General features: G+C 39.3%; 1 protein-coding gene across 7 annotated transcripts in view; it reads right to left on the minus strand.

Annotated features, from left to right (window-relative positions):
* The window catches only part of KIF21A (kinesin family member 21A), a 135,445-nt gene that overhangs the window by 57,548 nt on the left and 61,991 nt on the right, over positions 1-15,906 (minus strand). For all 7 annotated transcript variants that reach the window (XM_070755331.1, XM_070755328.1, XM_070755325.1 and 4 more), the window contains exons 7-11: positions 15,301-15,416; positions 12,384-12,579; positions 9,505-9,694; positions 7,607-7,670; positions 5,632-5,835 (exon numbers count right to left, since the gene is read on the minus strand). In XM_070755331.1, the coding sequence (XP_070611432.1) occupies positions 5,632-5,835; positions 7,607-7,670; positions 9,505-9,694; positions 12,384-12,579; positions 15,301-15,416 (770 nt within the window). The remainder of the gene's footprint in view (positions 1-5,631; positions 5,836-7,606; positions 7,671-9,504; positions 9,695-12,383; positions 12,580-15,300; positions 15,417-15,906) is intronic.

Raw genomic sequence — 15,906 nt, forward strand, 5'->3', positions numbered from 1 at the left:
TTTTAAATTTATTCAAGCTTAAATTAACCTCCAATTATTTTCCATATGAGTTTGTAGTTGTTGTTGTTGTTTTCAAAATAAAAAACCCGAAAAGGAACTCATTTTCTAAATTCCTATTTTTGCAAGTATTTTTATCCTTTTGAATGTTACTTCAATATTCTGGTGTGTACTTTCTCTACATTTTTGCAAGCAATTTGAAAAAAATAAATAAAGTAGATTACAATTCCTGAACTGGATTGGAAATACAAAGAAGATGATTTTGTTTATTTCCTGTTCCTACTCTTTCTAACCATTTATTTTTCACAGATCAGCAAATAATTTTAACATGTCACGGCCATTTTTTAAAACCTTATAATCGGCGGCTTGGACATCCTACTAAAACCATGATTTAACATTTTAGCAGTATGAGAACCACCTTATTATGCATATAAGAAAGGTGTTAAGAGAAAAGTTGTAATTTCTTTGAAACCTGTTCTGAATGTATTCTGAAAGCAGTACTTCCTTTTGCTCCTTGCCAAAATATTTATTTAATTATAATTCCATTACTGTATATCAATACAGAAGAAACAAAAGTGGCTTTAGGAGAAAATCTTCAGAAAAGTTTAAGCCTCTAAATCAGGGGTGTCAAACTTGATTTCATTGAGGGCCACTTCAAAGTTGTGTTCAACCTTGGGGGCCCAGGGTGGGTGTGGACAACTTGACATCACACGCGTCGGAGCACCTGTGGTGGCTTGAGCCCTCTACCAACCAAACAGGTTCCGCCTTCTTCCGCACGAATCCCAGCGGCCGGTTAGGTCCCACAGAGTTGGTCTTCTCTGGGTCCCGTCGACTAAACAATGTCGTCTGGCGAGACCCAGGGGAAGAGCCTTCTCTGTGGCGGCTCCGACCCTCTGGAACCAACTTCCCCAGAGATTAGGACTGCCCCCACCCTCCTTGCCTTTCGTAAACGCCTTAAAACCCACCTTTGTCGTCAGGCTTGGGGGAACTGAGACATCCCCCCCTTGCCTATGTAGTTTTGTGCATGATATGACTGTGTCTATGTATTTTATACAGTGTTCCCTCGATTTTCGCGGGGGATGCGTTCCGAGACCACCCGCGAAAGTCGAATTTCCGCGAAGTAGAGATGCGGAAGTAAATACACCATTTGTGGCTATGGACAGTATCACAAGCCTTCCCTTAACACTTTAAACCCCTAAATTACCATTTCCCATTCCGTTAGCAACCATTTACTCACCATTATTACTGGTACTCACCATTGAATAAGACACTTAGTAATCCTGATATTTATAAACAGAATTATTTATTAACAATAATTATTATTTTTATTATTTATTTGCAAAAATTATTAGTTTGGCGATGACGTATGATGTCATCGGGCGGGGAAAACCGTGGTATAGAAAAAAACCCATGAAGTATTTTTTAATTAATATTTTTTTAAAAACCGTGGTATAGGCTATTCGCAAAGTTCGAACCCGCAAAAATCGAGGGAACACTGTATATTGGGTTTTTTTCTTTTTAGACTTTTTAATGTTAAATTGTTATTTTAGATTTTAATTATTAGATTTGTAACCATGTATTGTTTTTATCACTGTTGTGAGCCACACCAAGTCTGTGGAGAGGGGCGGCATACAAATCTAATAAATAATAATAATAATAATAATAATAATAATAATAATAATCCCAAGCTCCATTTTCAGTAGTAATGGCCTCCTGCAACCCTCTGCCAGTGAAAACGGAGCTTAGTAGAGCTGTACATGGCCTTCATGAGCCTTGTTTTCAGCTGTGACAGCCTATTGCATCGCTCAGCCAGCGAAAACGGAGCTCAGGAAGGCAGTGTGGGCCCCTCCTGAGCTCCATTGTTGCTGGCAAAGTCACCGCAGGCCAGCCCTTCACTGTTTTCAAGGCCAGATCTAAGCACTGCATGGGTTGGATCTGCCCCTCCCCCAGGCCTTGAGTTTGACATCCCTGCTCCAAATGAAAGACAGTATATTTTAAACATAGAAACATAGAAGTCTAATGGCAGAAAAAGACCTCATGGTCCATCTAGTCTGCCCTTATACTATTTTCTGTATTTTATCTTAGGGTGGATATATGTTTATCCCAGGCATGTTTAAATTCAGTTACTGTGGATTTATCTACCACGTCTGCTGAAAGTTTGTTCCAAGGATCTACTACTCTTTCAGTAAAATTATATTTTCTCATGTTGCTTTTGATCTTTCCCCCAACTAACTTCAGATTGTGTCCCCTTGTTCTTGTGTTCACTTTCCTATTAAAAACACTTCCCTCCTGGACCTTATTTAACCCTTTGACATATTTAAATGTTTCGATCATGTCCCCCCTTTCCCTTCTGTCCTCCAGACTATACAGATTGAGTTCATGAAGTCTTTCCTGATATATTTTATGCTTAAGACCTTCCACCATTCTTGTAGCCCGTCTTTGGACCCGTTCAATTTTGTCAATATCTTTTTGTAGGTGAGGTCTCCAGAACTGAACACATATATCTTCCATGACAAAATCAACTCTTTATATTTTGCCCTAGTAAATTAATGTTTTATAATTCAGTATGTCGATTATTCCTTGTTGGGGAAAAAAAACTTTAGAAGCAAAAAAAGAGAGAGAGGAAGAAAGGAATGAGGAATATTAGACATGATTGCAGAAAATGGTTTATGCTGAAATATGGCACTGAAACTATGAGATGAAGATGTTACTGAAATACATAGTAAATAAAGGCACATTAACTTAATTAAATTAAGGGACATGGCTATTTTTTAAACTAATTTAGCTAATCCATTATAATATATAAGATAATTATTTCACTGAAGAAACACAAAACCTTTGTTTTATTTGTGGGTAAATATTACTTAAAAGCCTTCTGCAGATAACATCACCTACTTCAGTTTGACTGTTTTTAAGAATGTATGAGAATTACCCTACTTTTCGGAGTATAAGATGCACCTTTTTCCTCCCTAGAAGAGGCTGAAAAATTGGGTATGCCTTATACTCTGAATGTAACTTTTTTCAAAACTTTTTTTCAGCCCTAACAAGCTGCTAATGATCTTCCCAGCTCTTCCCAGCTTGCAAGCTCTTTCATTGTTACTCTCTGCACAGAATGCTTTTTCAGCCTTAAGTCTTTGCAGGCTTTTTTTCATTGCTCTACATGCTCCGAATAGGTTTTTCCTCAGCCCTAATGAGGTACTAACAATATTCCCAGCTCTTACCGGCTAGCAGACTCTTTCATTGTTATTATCTCCGAATAAGGGGATAAAATAATGTGCTAAAGCTGACCAGAATAAGGATGCTAGCCAACTGAATACCTGGTAGGCAGATATTTTCCTCCTATTTTCCTTCCCAAAAACTAAGGTGCATCTTATACTCTGAAAAATAAGGTAATTTTAATGTAATGGTTAAGGCATTAGGTTAGACACTGGGAGACTATGAGTTCTAGTTCCACCTTAGGCATAAAGCTGGGTGGCCCTTGACTAATCTCTTTCTCACAGCCCTAGGATCAAATCAAGTATGAAAAACCTTGCCCCAAAACCTGCAACGTCTTGAGAATCAAACACAACCAGTCACAACTAAATGGAAGATAATCGGAGTCGGTTAAATTTACTGTAAACGTAAGGATGACCAACTAACATAAGAGCGGAGGAAAAATAACTGAGATCTTAAAAGGACCATATGACCTTGAAAGCCTTGGGTGTACCCCCAGAGTTTTCCAAAGATTGCTATCAAAATTAGAAGTACCAAATATATAATGGGACTAGGGATGCAAAAAACCTAAACATTTTAGAAAGCTTCGGAGGAAAAGAATATTCCCATTTTGGGAATGGATGGTAATCCTATTAATTTATTATTTTTATTTTTTATTTTTTTTTATTTTTTATTATTATTATTATTATTATTATTATTATTATTACAACAGCTGCATTTAGCTATGGCTTCCTTCTGGCTCCTTGCAGAATCTCAAACAAATGCTTTGGCCTAATTTTCATAAAGACAAGATGGAAGTAGAACATAGTTCAGTTCGTCACTGGAAGTGTTCCGCATTAGCTGCTGATGTGGAGATGGCATTGGAGATATAGTCTTAAATTACCAGAACTGTGGGAATGAGAAATGGGAAGAGATAAGACAGAGGTGTAACGTTTGGGATCAAATATTACTCTAAACAGCTCCAGCTATTGAAGATTTCTAGTTTTGATAAATAAAGGTATGAGTTGATACATCTGAATTGGATTGGCACTGTTTTATCCTTCTAAATATTCATTAGTTTGAAGGCAAATCTGGAGGAAACTGCCGAAGAGTTTTAAGGCATGGTCCAGAGAAGTGTACTGGAAATTCAAAGACCAACATAAGATGTAGTTTACATTGTACAGATGATCCCTAAGGAATGAAGACGATTAACGTTTTATCCACTTAGAAATAAGCCAGGAGGCAGCCTGACTGACAGAGGGAAAATTGCCATCAATATATGCAAGGACTTTTTAAATTCTACATTAGGAAGTAGATAGAATCACGATATAGAACAACGGACAGATGCATTAAGCCAACATTATAAAGCACATAAATATCTTGGTAAAAAAACAGGCTATAAAATATTAATCAGCAAAAAAAACCCAACCCTCTATTGTTGACTAAGAATGGGGAGAATACAGAATATATTCTGTAATATTCTTGTTATAGAATATAGCTGGGGTATCAAAACTAAATGCTAAACAAATATTTGTTTTTAATGTCTCACTGTTTGTAGAAAAGGGGGGGACAGGGACCTGCAATAGTATTCTGTGTTGTTCTTCCACCAAATCTTGAAAGTGCAGAGAAAGTCCTAGTTACATTTAATTAACTATGAGTGCAAATAAAAAGAAATCAAGTTTAGTGTTTGTCCTAGGGCCACTTTTGAAAAAGAAACCCCTTAAAGTATAATTCAAAAGTTATGAGTGGCTCTCAGTTTAGAAAGAAAAATGATATACTCTTGATGAACCGGTATTTATATACAATATTTCTTGGATCCTTGATTATATAATAATTCGGTATAGGATTATTTGTTTTTAAGATGTTATGGAATGGCAAAATAATACAAATATAAAGTAATATGAAATGAAGTGACACAGAAAGGCAGATATAAATTGAGTATGGGAAAAAAACACCCAAAATATGCCAATCTCAACATTAAAGGAAATCCTAATAGCTACCCAAATCAGCATGTAAATCTAGCATGTAGATTATGGTTGTGATTCTATGACACATTACAGTATTCCATGGTGTACCTTAACAACTATTAACTGAATTAGCCAACTGCCTGGGTTCACAAGACTCAACTATAAACTAACTACACTGGATAGGTTCCCACAATACACTGTTCACCACAAACACGGTAAGCATCCTATGCAAATTTAACCTGTACATGTTACCTGTTTTATTTTCAAATTTAAATCCAAAGAAGTTTTCCTGATTTAAATGTATCTTCAAGAATGTTATTCGCTATTGTCTTAAAAATATAAGAGTTGTGTGCCAGACTCATTGGATCATAAAGTCCTAGCTTGTTTGCAAGATGGATGTCAAGATTCAAATAAATAATCTAATTAAAGATTTCAGATAGTTAAGAAGCATTCAATGTTCTGTTTTAATTTCTACCTTTTCTTCTTCTTCCTTTCTTTTTTCTTCAGTTTTTCTAAATCTTTTTTTGCCATATCTAGGATTTCAATCGTCTCCTTATCAGAGGGAAGCATCGAAGCAGAAAATGCTGAGGTTCCACCAAAGAATGTTGACCTTGATGAAGCTCTTGACAAGTTTCGCCGAAGGTTTTCGTTCACTGCTTCGCTTTCGAGTAGCTTAGCTCTTGAAGAAGAAAAACATATTGGGAAGGCAGCAGAGAAAAACTCAAATAAAAAATTAACTAATTAAGAATGCAATCGCTTATTCAAAATTCTAATCAATTCGTTCACATAAATGCAAAAAGCGGCACGCCGAACTGCATGAAGATAGACAAACAGTAATAGCAATAACATTGGTATCATTATACAGTAGTCCCTCGCTATACCGCGCTTCACCTACTGCGGCTTCACTTCATCGCGGGTTTCTGAGGAAGTCGATCGGCAGATTTAAACAGCCCGCCGAACTCGATTGGCAGGTTTTTTTTTAAAAAAAATCTAAAATTGTAAATACTGTATTTAAATACAGTGGAACCTCAAGATACGAACTTAATTGGTTCCAGGGGGAGGTTCGTAACATGAAAGGTTCGTAAGATGAAACATTGTTTCCCATAGGAAACAATGTAAAGTCAATTAATCCGTGCAAAAAAAAAAAAAACCCGCAAAAAAACGCTGCCGCCCGGCTGTCACCTTTTAAAACAGCCGGGCGGCTTCCCAGGAGCCTCCAAACACCAAACCCAGAAGTTCGGATTTTGCGTTCGTAACACGAAAAAAGTTCGTAAGAAGAGGCAAATTTTTTCTGAACCCCGGGTTCGTATCACGAGTTGTTCGTAAGACGAGGGGTTCGTATCTTGAGGTACCACTGTACTGTATCTAAAATAAATACTGTGTGGGAAGGGTTTATAAACACTTAAAACAATGAAAACTTACCAAACAATTACAATATAAATACTCAAATAAGTACTATCAGTCGATAAATTCCCCATCGCGGATTTCACCTATCGCGGCCAGGTCTGGAATGTAACACCAGCGATAGGTGAGGGACTACTGTATAACATTTTTAACAAAGTAGTTTTCTTCTTCGTACCAAACTCTTACATGCTGTTAAAAGAATATGGACAAGCCAATAGATATATGGCCAGTGTCTGTAAGCTTTTCGTTCATCAGCATGAGAAAATAAGATTAGTTTCTAAGATTAGTAAACCACAGTGCAAAACCAGTTTTCCTTGGAAATAATTCAGTAACATGATTAATGAATTGAACTTATAAAAGCTGCTTCAAAGAAGCAATGGCTTAGTGAGATATGAGAACTCAAATTATTTATTTGTTTTATTTTATTTTAGCACAGTTGTATGGGAGAGATTGAAAAATTGACTCAACTACAATTTAGTGTTACAATATATGGTATACTACATCTTGCCTACATCTTACTAATCACAAATTATTAAATAAATCAGCCTACTTCATAAATAAGAGTTTAGACTGTCACAATTTGTCTGGGTTCAAATATTATGCCCTCCTAATGAAAAAAAAAACATGCTGGCTGTGAACTCTGGAACTTGAGAGACTGTCTCAAATATTAAAAAATAGCTACAATCCTTTATATCAGTGGTTCTTAACCTGGGGCTCGGGACCCCTTTGGGGGTTGAACAACCGTTTCATAGGGGAAGACCATGGGAAAAGACAAATTTCCCATGGTGTTAGGAACTAAAGCTTCTATTCTGGCATCTTGGAACATATTTTTACAATCCGACCAATCAGGTGTTTGCAGTGGGGGTGTCCCTCTGACCTTCCTGCCAATCAGTTTAAAGCTCTGTTAGGAGAACTGGCGCTAGACTTATGGTTGGGGTAATCACAACATGCGGAACTGTATCGCGGCATTAGAAAGGTTGAGAACCACTGCTTTATATTCTAATCCTACACAACCAAGCCAAAATTATAACTGTATCAGATACTACCTGAGATCCTCAATTTCTTTGATGTAGTTATGAATCATATTACTGATTTCTTCATTACCCTCTCCTGTAAGAAGAACAAGATTGAGTTAAGTTGAATATTAGATGGACGCAAAGCACATGGTTTTTAAATATACCATACTTGCGCAAGGATATCAAAACATTTAAATAAACCAGTTTCCTGAAGTTTCACAGAATGATTGGGTTTGAAGGGACCTTGGAGGTCTTCCAGTTCAACCCCAGTATTCTGCCCCAGCTAAGAATGTAGCAAACACAGTTTGTTCAAACTTATTTTAATCAATAACCGTATACTAATAACTGTCTTAGTAGAGGTCACACACACACAAACCTCAAAGCAGTATTTTCTTGGAAAAGCCCAACTGTTAATTAGTCATCATTAACAGTTGGCATAAGTTCAAAAAGTCTTAACTCATAGAATAGCAATTAGTATATGATAGTTCACAAAGTTTGGCAAAATGCCTAGAAGTTGTCTTCAATAAAGAAACCAAAGCAGATAAGCAGAGCAGACATTTTCCAGACAGGAGGCACCATAACAAACACACGAATTTCAAATGTTGTTTCCTGCAGAGATTCAACTGCCTCTTGCTTTCCTTAAATAGACTAGGGGAGTGGCCAATTAGCCCCAAGTCTTACTCCCAAGTAGACCTCCTCTCGAGTAACAAGTCTTGCCTTTTGGCAGCTCTGCGTGCTTGTGCAATAAGAAGAGAAGCCTCTTCTTCCTCATCACTGCTATGAGGTGCTGGAGGTTCCGAAGACCCTGGCTGAATCTCTGTCTATGACAGAGTCCTTGCCGGCCTCCTCACTGTCTGACTCAGGTGCCAGCTGCATAGGCCACTAAGTCGGTCTCCTCTCAAACGGGATCCGTTATCAGCTGCATGGGCTGCTGGCGGGTCATAACACCCAGCTCAAGGCAGCAGCCTTATGCCATCCCATTCAAATGGTTGCCCAATCATTTTTGAAAACCTCCAGTGACTAACCACCCACAATTCTGGGAAGCAAATTATTCCATTAATTATTCCCATTGTCAGAAAACTCTTCTTACTTCTAGGTTGGATCTCTCTTTAACAAGCTTCCACCCATTACTTCTTGTCCTGCCCTCTGGCGCTTTTGAAAATAAGTCAATCACCTCTTCTCTGTGACAGCCCCTCAAGTACTGGAAGACAATTATCACAGACTCCTTAATCCTTCTGTTTGATAGTAGCCATAAATAGCTCCCTCAACCGTCCATCATACAATTTAGCCACCAGGGTCCTTATCATCTTCGTTGCTCTTTCATGTTACCTTTTCTAGAGTCTCAACATACCACAATAACCCGAATTGGGTGTGGTATTCCAAGTGTGGCCTCACCAGTGCAGCATTATTATCACTTCACATGATCTTGATACTATAGCAATAGCATTTAGCATTTAGACTTACATACTGCTTCACAGTGCTGTACAGCCCTCTCTAAGCGGTTTACAGAGAGTAAGCATATTGCCTGCAACAATCTGGGTCCTCATTTTACTAACCTTGGAAGGATGGAAGGATGAGTCAACCTTGAACCTACTGAGATTTGATCTGCCAAACAGCTGGCAGCTGGTGATCAGCAGAAGTAGCTGGCACTCTAACCACTGCACCACCGAGGCTCTATCCCTCTGTTGATGCAGTCCAAGACTGTATTGGCTCTTTTCGTAGCTGCAATATACTGCTGGCTCATACTTAAGTGGGGGTCCACTAGGACATCTAGATCTCTCTCAGAGTTACTACCTCTTCAACCAGGTACCACCTATTCTGCACCTGTGCATTTGGATCTATTTTTTTTCCTTTTTCTAGCAAACCCACCAGAACTTCTTACAGAGCTTAATTCATACAGCAATTTAAGTGATAATAGTACACATTACCTGCTCTAGCAAGGACCTGGTTGACCTGATCACAGGAAACCTGTGTGATTCGAGCTCTCAAAGCATCTATAGTCTCTTGCATTGCCTTTATCCTAACTCGCAGATTGTTGTTCTCCGTTTGCAGCATGGCGTTTTCATGAAACATGTCATTAATACTTTCCACACCTTCCTCATCAATGATCTTTTTACCCTTTAAAAAAAGAAAAAGAGAGCAAGGATTTTACCAAGGGCTAAACTTAACAAGAACTCTTCTAAAGAAAAACCCATGAAAACTGTCAATGTAGCAACTTATCTAGTTCTGACCACTTGAATTACAGTTTGTTTGGAATAAAATTATAGTAAAATGTTTTATACACGCTTCAAATGTGCTCAAATACTCTTACATGATTCAGAAAGACCCCACTTAACAATGGTAATTAGTACCATAATTTCCATCCCTTAAGCCAGTGTTTTTCAACCAGTGTGCCGCGGCACACTAGTGTGCCGTGAGATATGGTCAGGTGTGCCGTGAAACTCAGAGAGAGAAAGAAAACAAGAGAGAGAGAAAGAAAGAAAGAGAGAAAGAAAGAAAACAAGAGAGAGAGAAAGCAAGAGAGAAAGAAAGAAAGAGAAAGAACAAGAGAGAGAGAAAGCAAGAGAGCAAGAGAGAGAGGGAAAGAAAGAGAGAGAGAAAGAAAGAGAGAGAGAGAAAGAAAGAAAGAGAGAAAGAAAACAAGAGAGAGAGAAAGCAAGAGAGAAAGAAAGAAAGAGAAAGAACAAGAGAGAAAGAAAGAGAGCAAGAGAGAGAGGGAAAGAAAAAGAGAGAGAAAGAAAAAGAGAGAGAAAGAAAGAGAGAGAGAAAGAAAGAAAGAGAGAAAGAAAACAAGAGAGAGAGAAAGAAAGAGAGAAAGAAAGAAAGAGAAAGAACAAGAGAGAGAGAAAGCAAGAGAGCAAGAGAGAGAGGGAAAGAAAGAGAGAGAGAAAGAAAAAGAGAGAAAGAGAGAGAGAGAAAGAAAGAAAGAAAGAAAGAGAGAAAGAAAGAAAACAAGAGAGAGAGAAAGAAAGAGAGAAAGAAAGAGAAAGAACAAGAGAGAGAAAGCAAGAGAGCAAGGGAGAGAGGGAAAGAAAGAGAAAGAAAGAGAGAGAGAGAGAAAGAGAGGGAAGGTGGGAGAGAGAAAGACAGAGGGAGGGAGGGAGAAAGATCAAAAAAGAGAGGAAGGAAGGGAGAAAGAAAGGGATGGAGAGAGAAAAAAGAGGAAGGGAGAGAAAGAGGGAGAGAGAGAGAAATAGAGCGAAAGGGAGGAAGAGAGAGAAAAAAATTTGTCCAAATTTTTTTTAGCCCCCCCCCCCCCCCTCAATGTGCCTCAGGGTTTTGTAAATGTAAAAAATGTGTCGTGGATCAAAAAAGGTTGAAAATCACTGCCTTAAGCTATGCAATCATATAGGGAGAAAAGGAGCCCAAGCTTCCCAGCCATTTCCAGCCATCACCCGCCGCTGCTGCTTCCTTCCTGGAGTGGTGAGGAGAGAAGGAGGGAGAAATCCAAAAGTTGGGGGGGGGGGGGGCCTGACCGGGTCGTAGTCTTCCCGTCTTCCCTGTCCTCCAAAAGGGATTTGCCCCACCCAGGTCCCACCGAATGGGCCTCCCTATATAAGTTCCATGCTGAATTATACGACCCAACATTGATCGCCCACCCAAAAGGAGTTTACCCTTTGAGCCCTTCCAAGCACCCGCTTTGTGCAGAGAATAAGCTGGACCACTAAAAGCTCTTCTCCGCTACCTGCATGTTGTTTATTACCGGCTCTTCACACCCGCCTGCACCCAGGTAGCGACCGGTTGCCCTGGGTAGCAGCATCTTGTTGGTCTTAGTGTGTGTGTGTTTATGTTTGTGCAGAGCCAGTAACAGCATGCAAGTAGAGGGGAAGTGCTTTTCGCGCCCCCAGCTCGTTCACGCAGGAAAGAGCAGGAGCTCAGAAGAGATTGTAGGGCGGGCTCCTTTTGGGGTAGTTCAACAAGAAGGCTATGTAGAGAGACCCATTCGGAGGGACCTGGGTGGGGCGAGTCCTGCCTAACCTGACTGTTATTTTTCCTTTCCAGGCCAGCTCCAAGCAAGCTGTGCACAAACGTCAGAAGCTCTTGCACCACCACCTGCACCGCTTGCTGGGAGCTGGTCTGGAAAAGAAAATAATTAGGCCGAATTAGGCTCCTTGACTGTTTAAGGCTGCCGATCCTTGCTCTAAACAAAGAAGCTGCTAAACATGGACTATCTGTGCTTTTATTCCTGCTACTGTGTTTCCCTGAAAATAAGACAGCGCCTTATATTAATTTTTGCTCCCAAAGATGTGCTACGTCTTATTTTCAGGGGATGTCTTATTTTTTTCCAATGAATTGTATCCTGTATCCTGCTGCGGCAAAAACGCATCCAAACACGCATGTTGGATGCATTTTAAATCTGATTGATGCAGCATTTTGGGATGCAATTTATGGACAGCAGTGTTATATGTGTTCTGTTCGGGAATGCTGTGAAACGAAACGTCTCCTACGTCTTACTTTCAGGGGATGCCTTATACTAAGTAATTCCATAAAACCTTTCCTATGTCTTACTTTTGGGGATGACTTACTTTTGGGGAAACAGGGTAGCTGTGAATTCCTTCCTGCAACTTGGGCCTTTTACAGACAGCAACATGCATGAATTAGAATGATAAAGATGATGACCTTGGATTCAAAGGTAAAAGGTGCACTGGGTAAACCTGTCTGCCAATCCTAAGGCAGTTCACTCTGGCACTTGAGGCAGAGGGAGGGGGACAAACGAGGCATTTTCAAAGTGTAATTATTCCCATTATGATAATTATAATAAATTCGCTTTTATTTGAAAAAGAGAACAAATCCCAATAAATGTTACCGTTTTATATTCCATGAGTTCCAACTGCAATCGAGTTATCTCACTTCGCAGAGCATTGATCTGCTGGCTAGCCCTGTCCTGATTAACCATCACTTTATTCTTGATATTTCTTGCTCGGTTTGCGTACTTTAAGGTGTTCAACGTTTCCATGAAGTCTCTGTCGGAAGGGCTTACGCAAGCGATCATGACTGTTTGGCTGGAGGCAAAAAAGAGCTGCTACACATCATTTGGAAACAACTCTTAAAAAACATATTGGTTGCCAGGCATTAATAAACAAAAGCTTGATTACAATGACATTGATAGAAGAGACCAAATCTTGACAGAAATCTCTGTCATTTTGCAACCTGGCTACTGTACAAAGTGATAATAATTGCAATTACATATTCTCAGATTTGATGGCAAATCAGGAATAACACATTCACAATTTCTCTGCAATTGGTCCAGCAAGTTTAGATTTCATATATAAACAAAATCATTTAATGCATTTTCTCAACAAAATGTAAAGAGTATTTGAGTGCCAAAAGCCATTTTGGATGAAAAGTGTAGAATTGCTGTAGAATTTTCCTCTCCTGAATTTTTTTCTTTGTTGCGATTTTAAATAGCATATTAAAAAGACGGAATAGCCAATAAAGTGCACATGCAGAGATACAGTCTTCATAAAAACACAATTATCAGCTAGCTCAGGGGCCTCCAACCTTGGCAACTTTAAGACCTGTGGACTTCAACTTCCAGAATTCCTCAGCCAACAAAGGTGGCTTTGGAATTCTGGGAGTTGAAGTCCACAGGTCTTAAAAGTTACTAAGGTTGGAGACCCCTGAGCTAGATAGCCTCACAGCTAGAACTTCCAATATTACATTCACTCAAATAAGTGGGTTACTCAAAGGTTCCATTTAGGCACAGTACTCTTCAATAACTTCATAAATGATCTTGATGAGGAGACTGAAGGGGAACTCATCACATTTGTAGACGGCACCAACCTGATAGGAATAGTCAAAACCCCAGAAGACAAGCTCAAGATGTAATATGATCTTGACAGATTTGAACCCTAGGTCAGGGGAGGGGCTCCAGCCAGAACACTAAATTGGGCTTGCTGCCGCCGTGAGTGCTTGCGGGGCCACCGCCGTGAGTGCTTGCGGGGCCAGCGCTATTTTGCTTCTGCAGCTGTGGAGATAGCAAAATCACGCACGGATCTGCAGGTGCACCCGTGTTTCAGCATGCGCGGAAGCAAAAAACCCTCGCAGAAGCACGGGCTCCGTGCGCGATTTTGCTATCTCCACAGGTACAGAAGCAAAATCGCGCTGGCCCCGCAAGCACTCACGAGCCTTGGCGGCGAGCCCAATTTAGCGTTCTGGCTAGCAGCGCACCCCTGCACTGGGCCCTATTAACAAAATGAAATCCAATTCTTACACTTAGGTAAGAAAAACCAACTCCATAGGTGAAAATTGGCTTAATGCCAGTAAGTGTGAGAGGGGTCAAAGTGCTAGTGGAACAATCACTTAAACATGAATGAACAGTGTGCAGTGTCAGTGCCGTTGTGTGACAGCCCTGGAGCTTCCAAGATGGCTCCAGGGTTGTCACACTTCAGGGCTGAAATCGCAACAGCAACCAAAAAGCCAATGCAATCGTAGACTGCATTAACAAAGGGGCAAAATCAAGATCATGTGAAGTTCTAGTACCACTTCACAAAGCTTTGGTAAGACCACACTTGGAATACTGCATCTAGTTCTGGTCATCACGATATAAAGAAATGTTGAGATTCTGAAAAAAAAGAGTGCAAAGAAGAGCAACAAGAATTATTAGGGAGCTGGAGGCTAAAACATACAAAGAACAGTTACAGGAATTGGGCATATCTAGTCTAATGAAAAAAAGACTGGGGAGACATGATAACAGTGTTCCAATGTTTAAGGGGCTCCTACAAGGACAAGGGGGGTCAACCTATTTTTCAAAGCACCAAAAGGCAAGACAAGAAACCATGTATGGAAACTAACCAAGGAGAGAAGAAACCTATACCTAGGGAGGAAATTCCTAATGGTGAGATCTATCTATCTATCTATCTATCTATCTATCTATCTATCTATCTATCTATCTATCTATCATCTGTCTGTCTGTCTGTCTGTCTACCTACTATCTATCTATCTATCTATCTATCTATCTATCATCCACCTGTCTGTCTGTCTGTCTATCTACCTACCTACTATCTATCTATCTATCTATCTATCTATCATCCACCCACCCACCCACCCACCTACCTATCATCTACCTATCTATCTATCATCCATCCACCTACCTACCTACCTACCTATCATCTATCTATCTATCATCCATCCATCCACCCACCCACCTACCTACCTATCATCTATCTATCTATCTATCTATCTATCTATCTATCTACCTCCCTATCATCTATCTATCTATCTATCTATCTATCTATCTATCTATCTATCTATCTATCTATCTATTCAACTTCTATGTCACCCGATCCCGAAGGACTTGGAAGGACTTGGGAATACAACCAATGGAATAGCTTGGTTGTATTATAGAAATTTTGGGTACTCTATCACTGGAAGCTTTCAAAAACATTTATCTGAAATGGCATAGGGTCTCCTGCTTGAGCAGGGGGATTGACTAGAAGACCTCCAAGGTTCCTTCCAACTCTATTATTCTATCTTCCTTGGAAGATGTGATTTTTTAAAAAGAAAATAATTTATTTGTATTCTACAAAACCAGTTTTATTTCTGTTTATTCTTAAAAATAAATGGCTATATGATGTATGATTTGCAAGGTCATAAAAAGAATTTGCCATTTAACATGTTTTTTAAAGTACAAAAAATATTTAAACGCAGATAAACAGCAGTAGGTCAAAGTTTTTCATTCTTGCTTTCAAACAAGATTTATGTAATTAAATATTTGCTCATACCTATTCCCTCCAAGAGAATCTTGCAATAGCCGTGTTAATTTTGAATCTCTGTATGGTACATGAGTCACCTTCTTGCTCTTATCTCCCAGGGCACTTATTACATTGCCCAATGCCAGCTGAAAATATAAAAATCTCATTGGTCGAACAAAAAGAGAAAACCTTCACAAACGTATGTAAGCAAAATGAAATCACAACATCACTGCCAAAAAATAAAGTAGCTCAAGAACTGTGTAACATAAGCTGTGGAGAAAAATATCTTCTCATATACAAAAGCTCTGCAAATTTAAGGGCAGTTTTGTTTTGTTTTTTAATGGGCAGGAAGCTTTTCGTGAATTGAATACCTTAGTTTCAGCTGATATTGCATTCTGTTTATAAATCTTTAGAGGAGAAAGGCAACATGAGAAATTGACAAGATCCTTCTATGAAATGATTCAAGTTTATTGGGGAGCAGGAAGCAGCAACAGCACTTAGACCTATATGTATATCTTCACAGTGCTTTATAACCCTTTCTAAGCGGTTTACAGAATCAGCATATTGTCCCCAACAATCTGGGTCTTCGTTTTACCAGAAGCATTGAACTCTGCACACCAAGACAACTAGACACAA

The sequence above is a fragment of the Erythrolamprus reginae genome, chromosome 6 (assembly GCF_031021105.1).
Source record: "Erythrolamprus reginae isolate rEryReg1 chromosome 6, rEryReg1.hap1, whole genome shotgun sequence".
Lineage (NCBI taxonomy): Eukaryota > Metazoa > Chordata > Lepidosauria > Squamata > Dipsadidae > Erythrolamprus > Erythrolamprus reginae.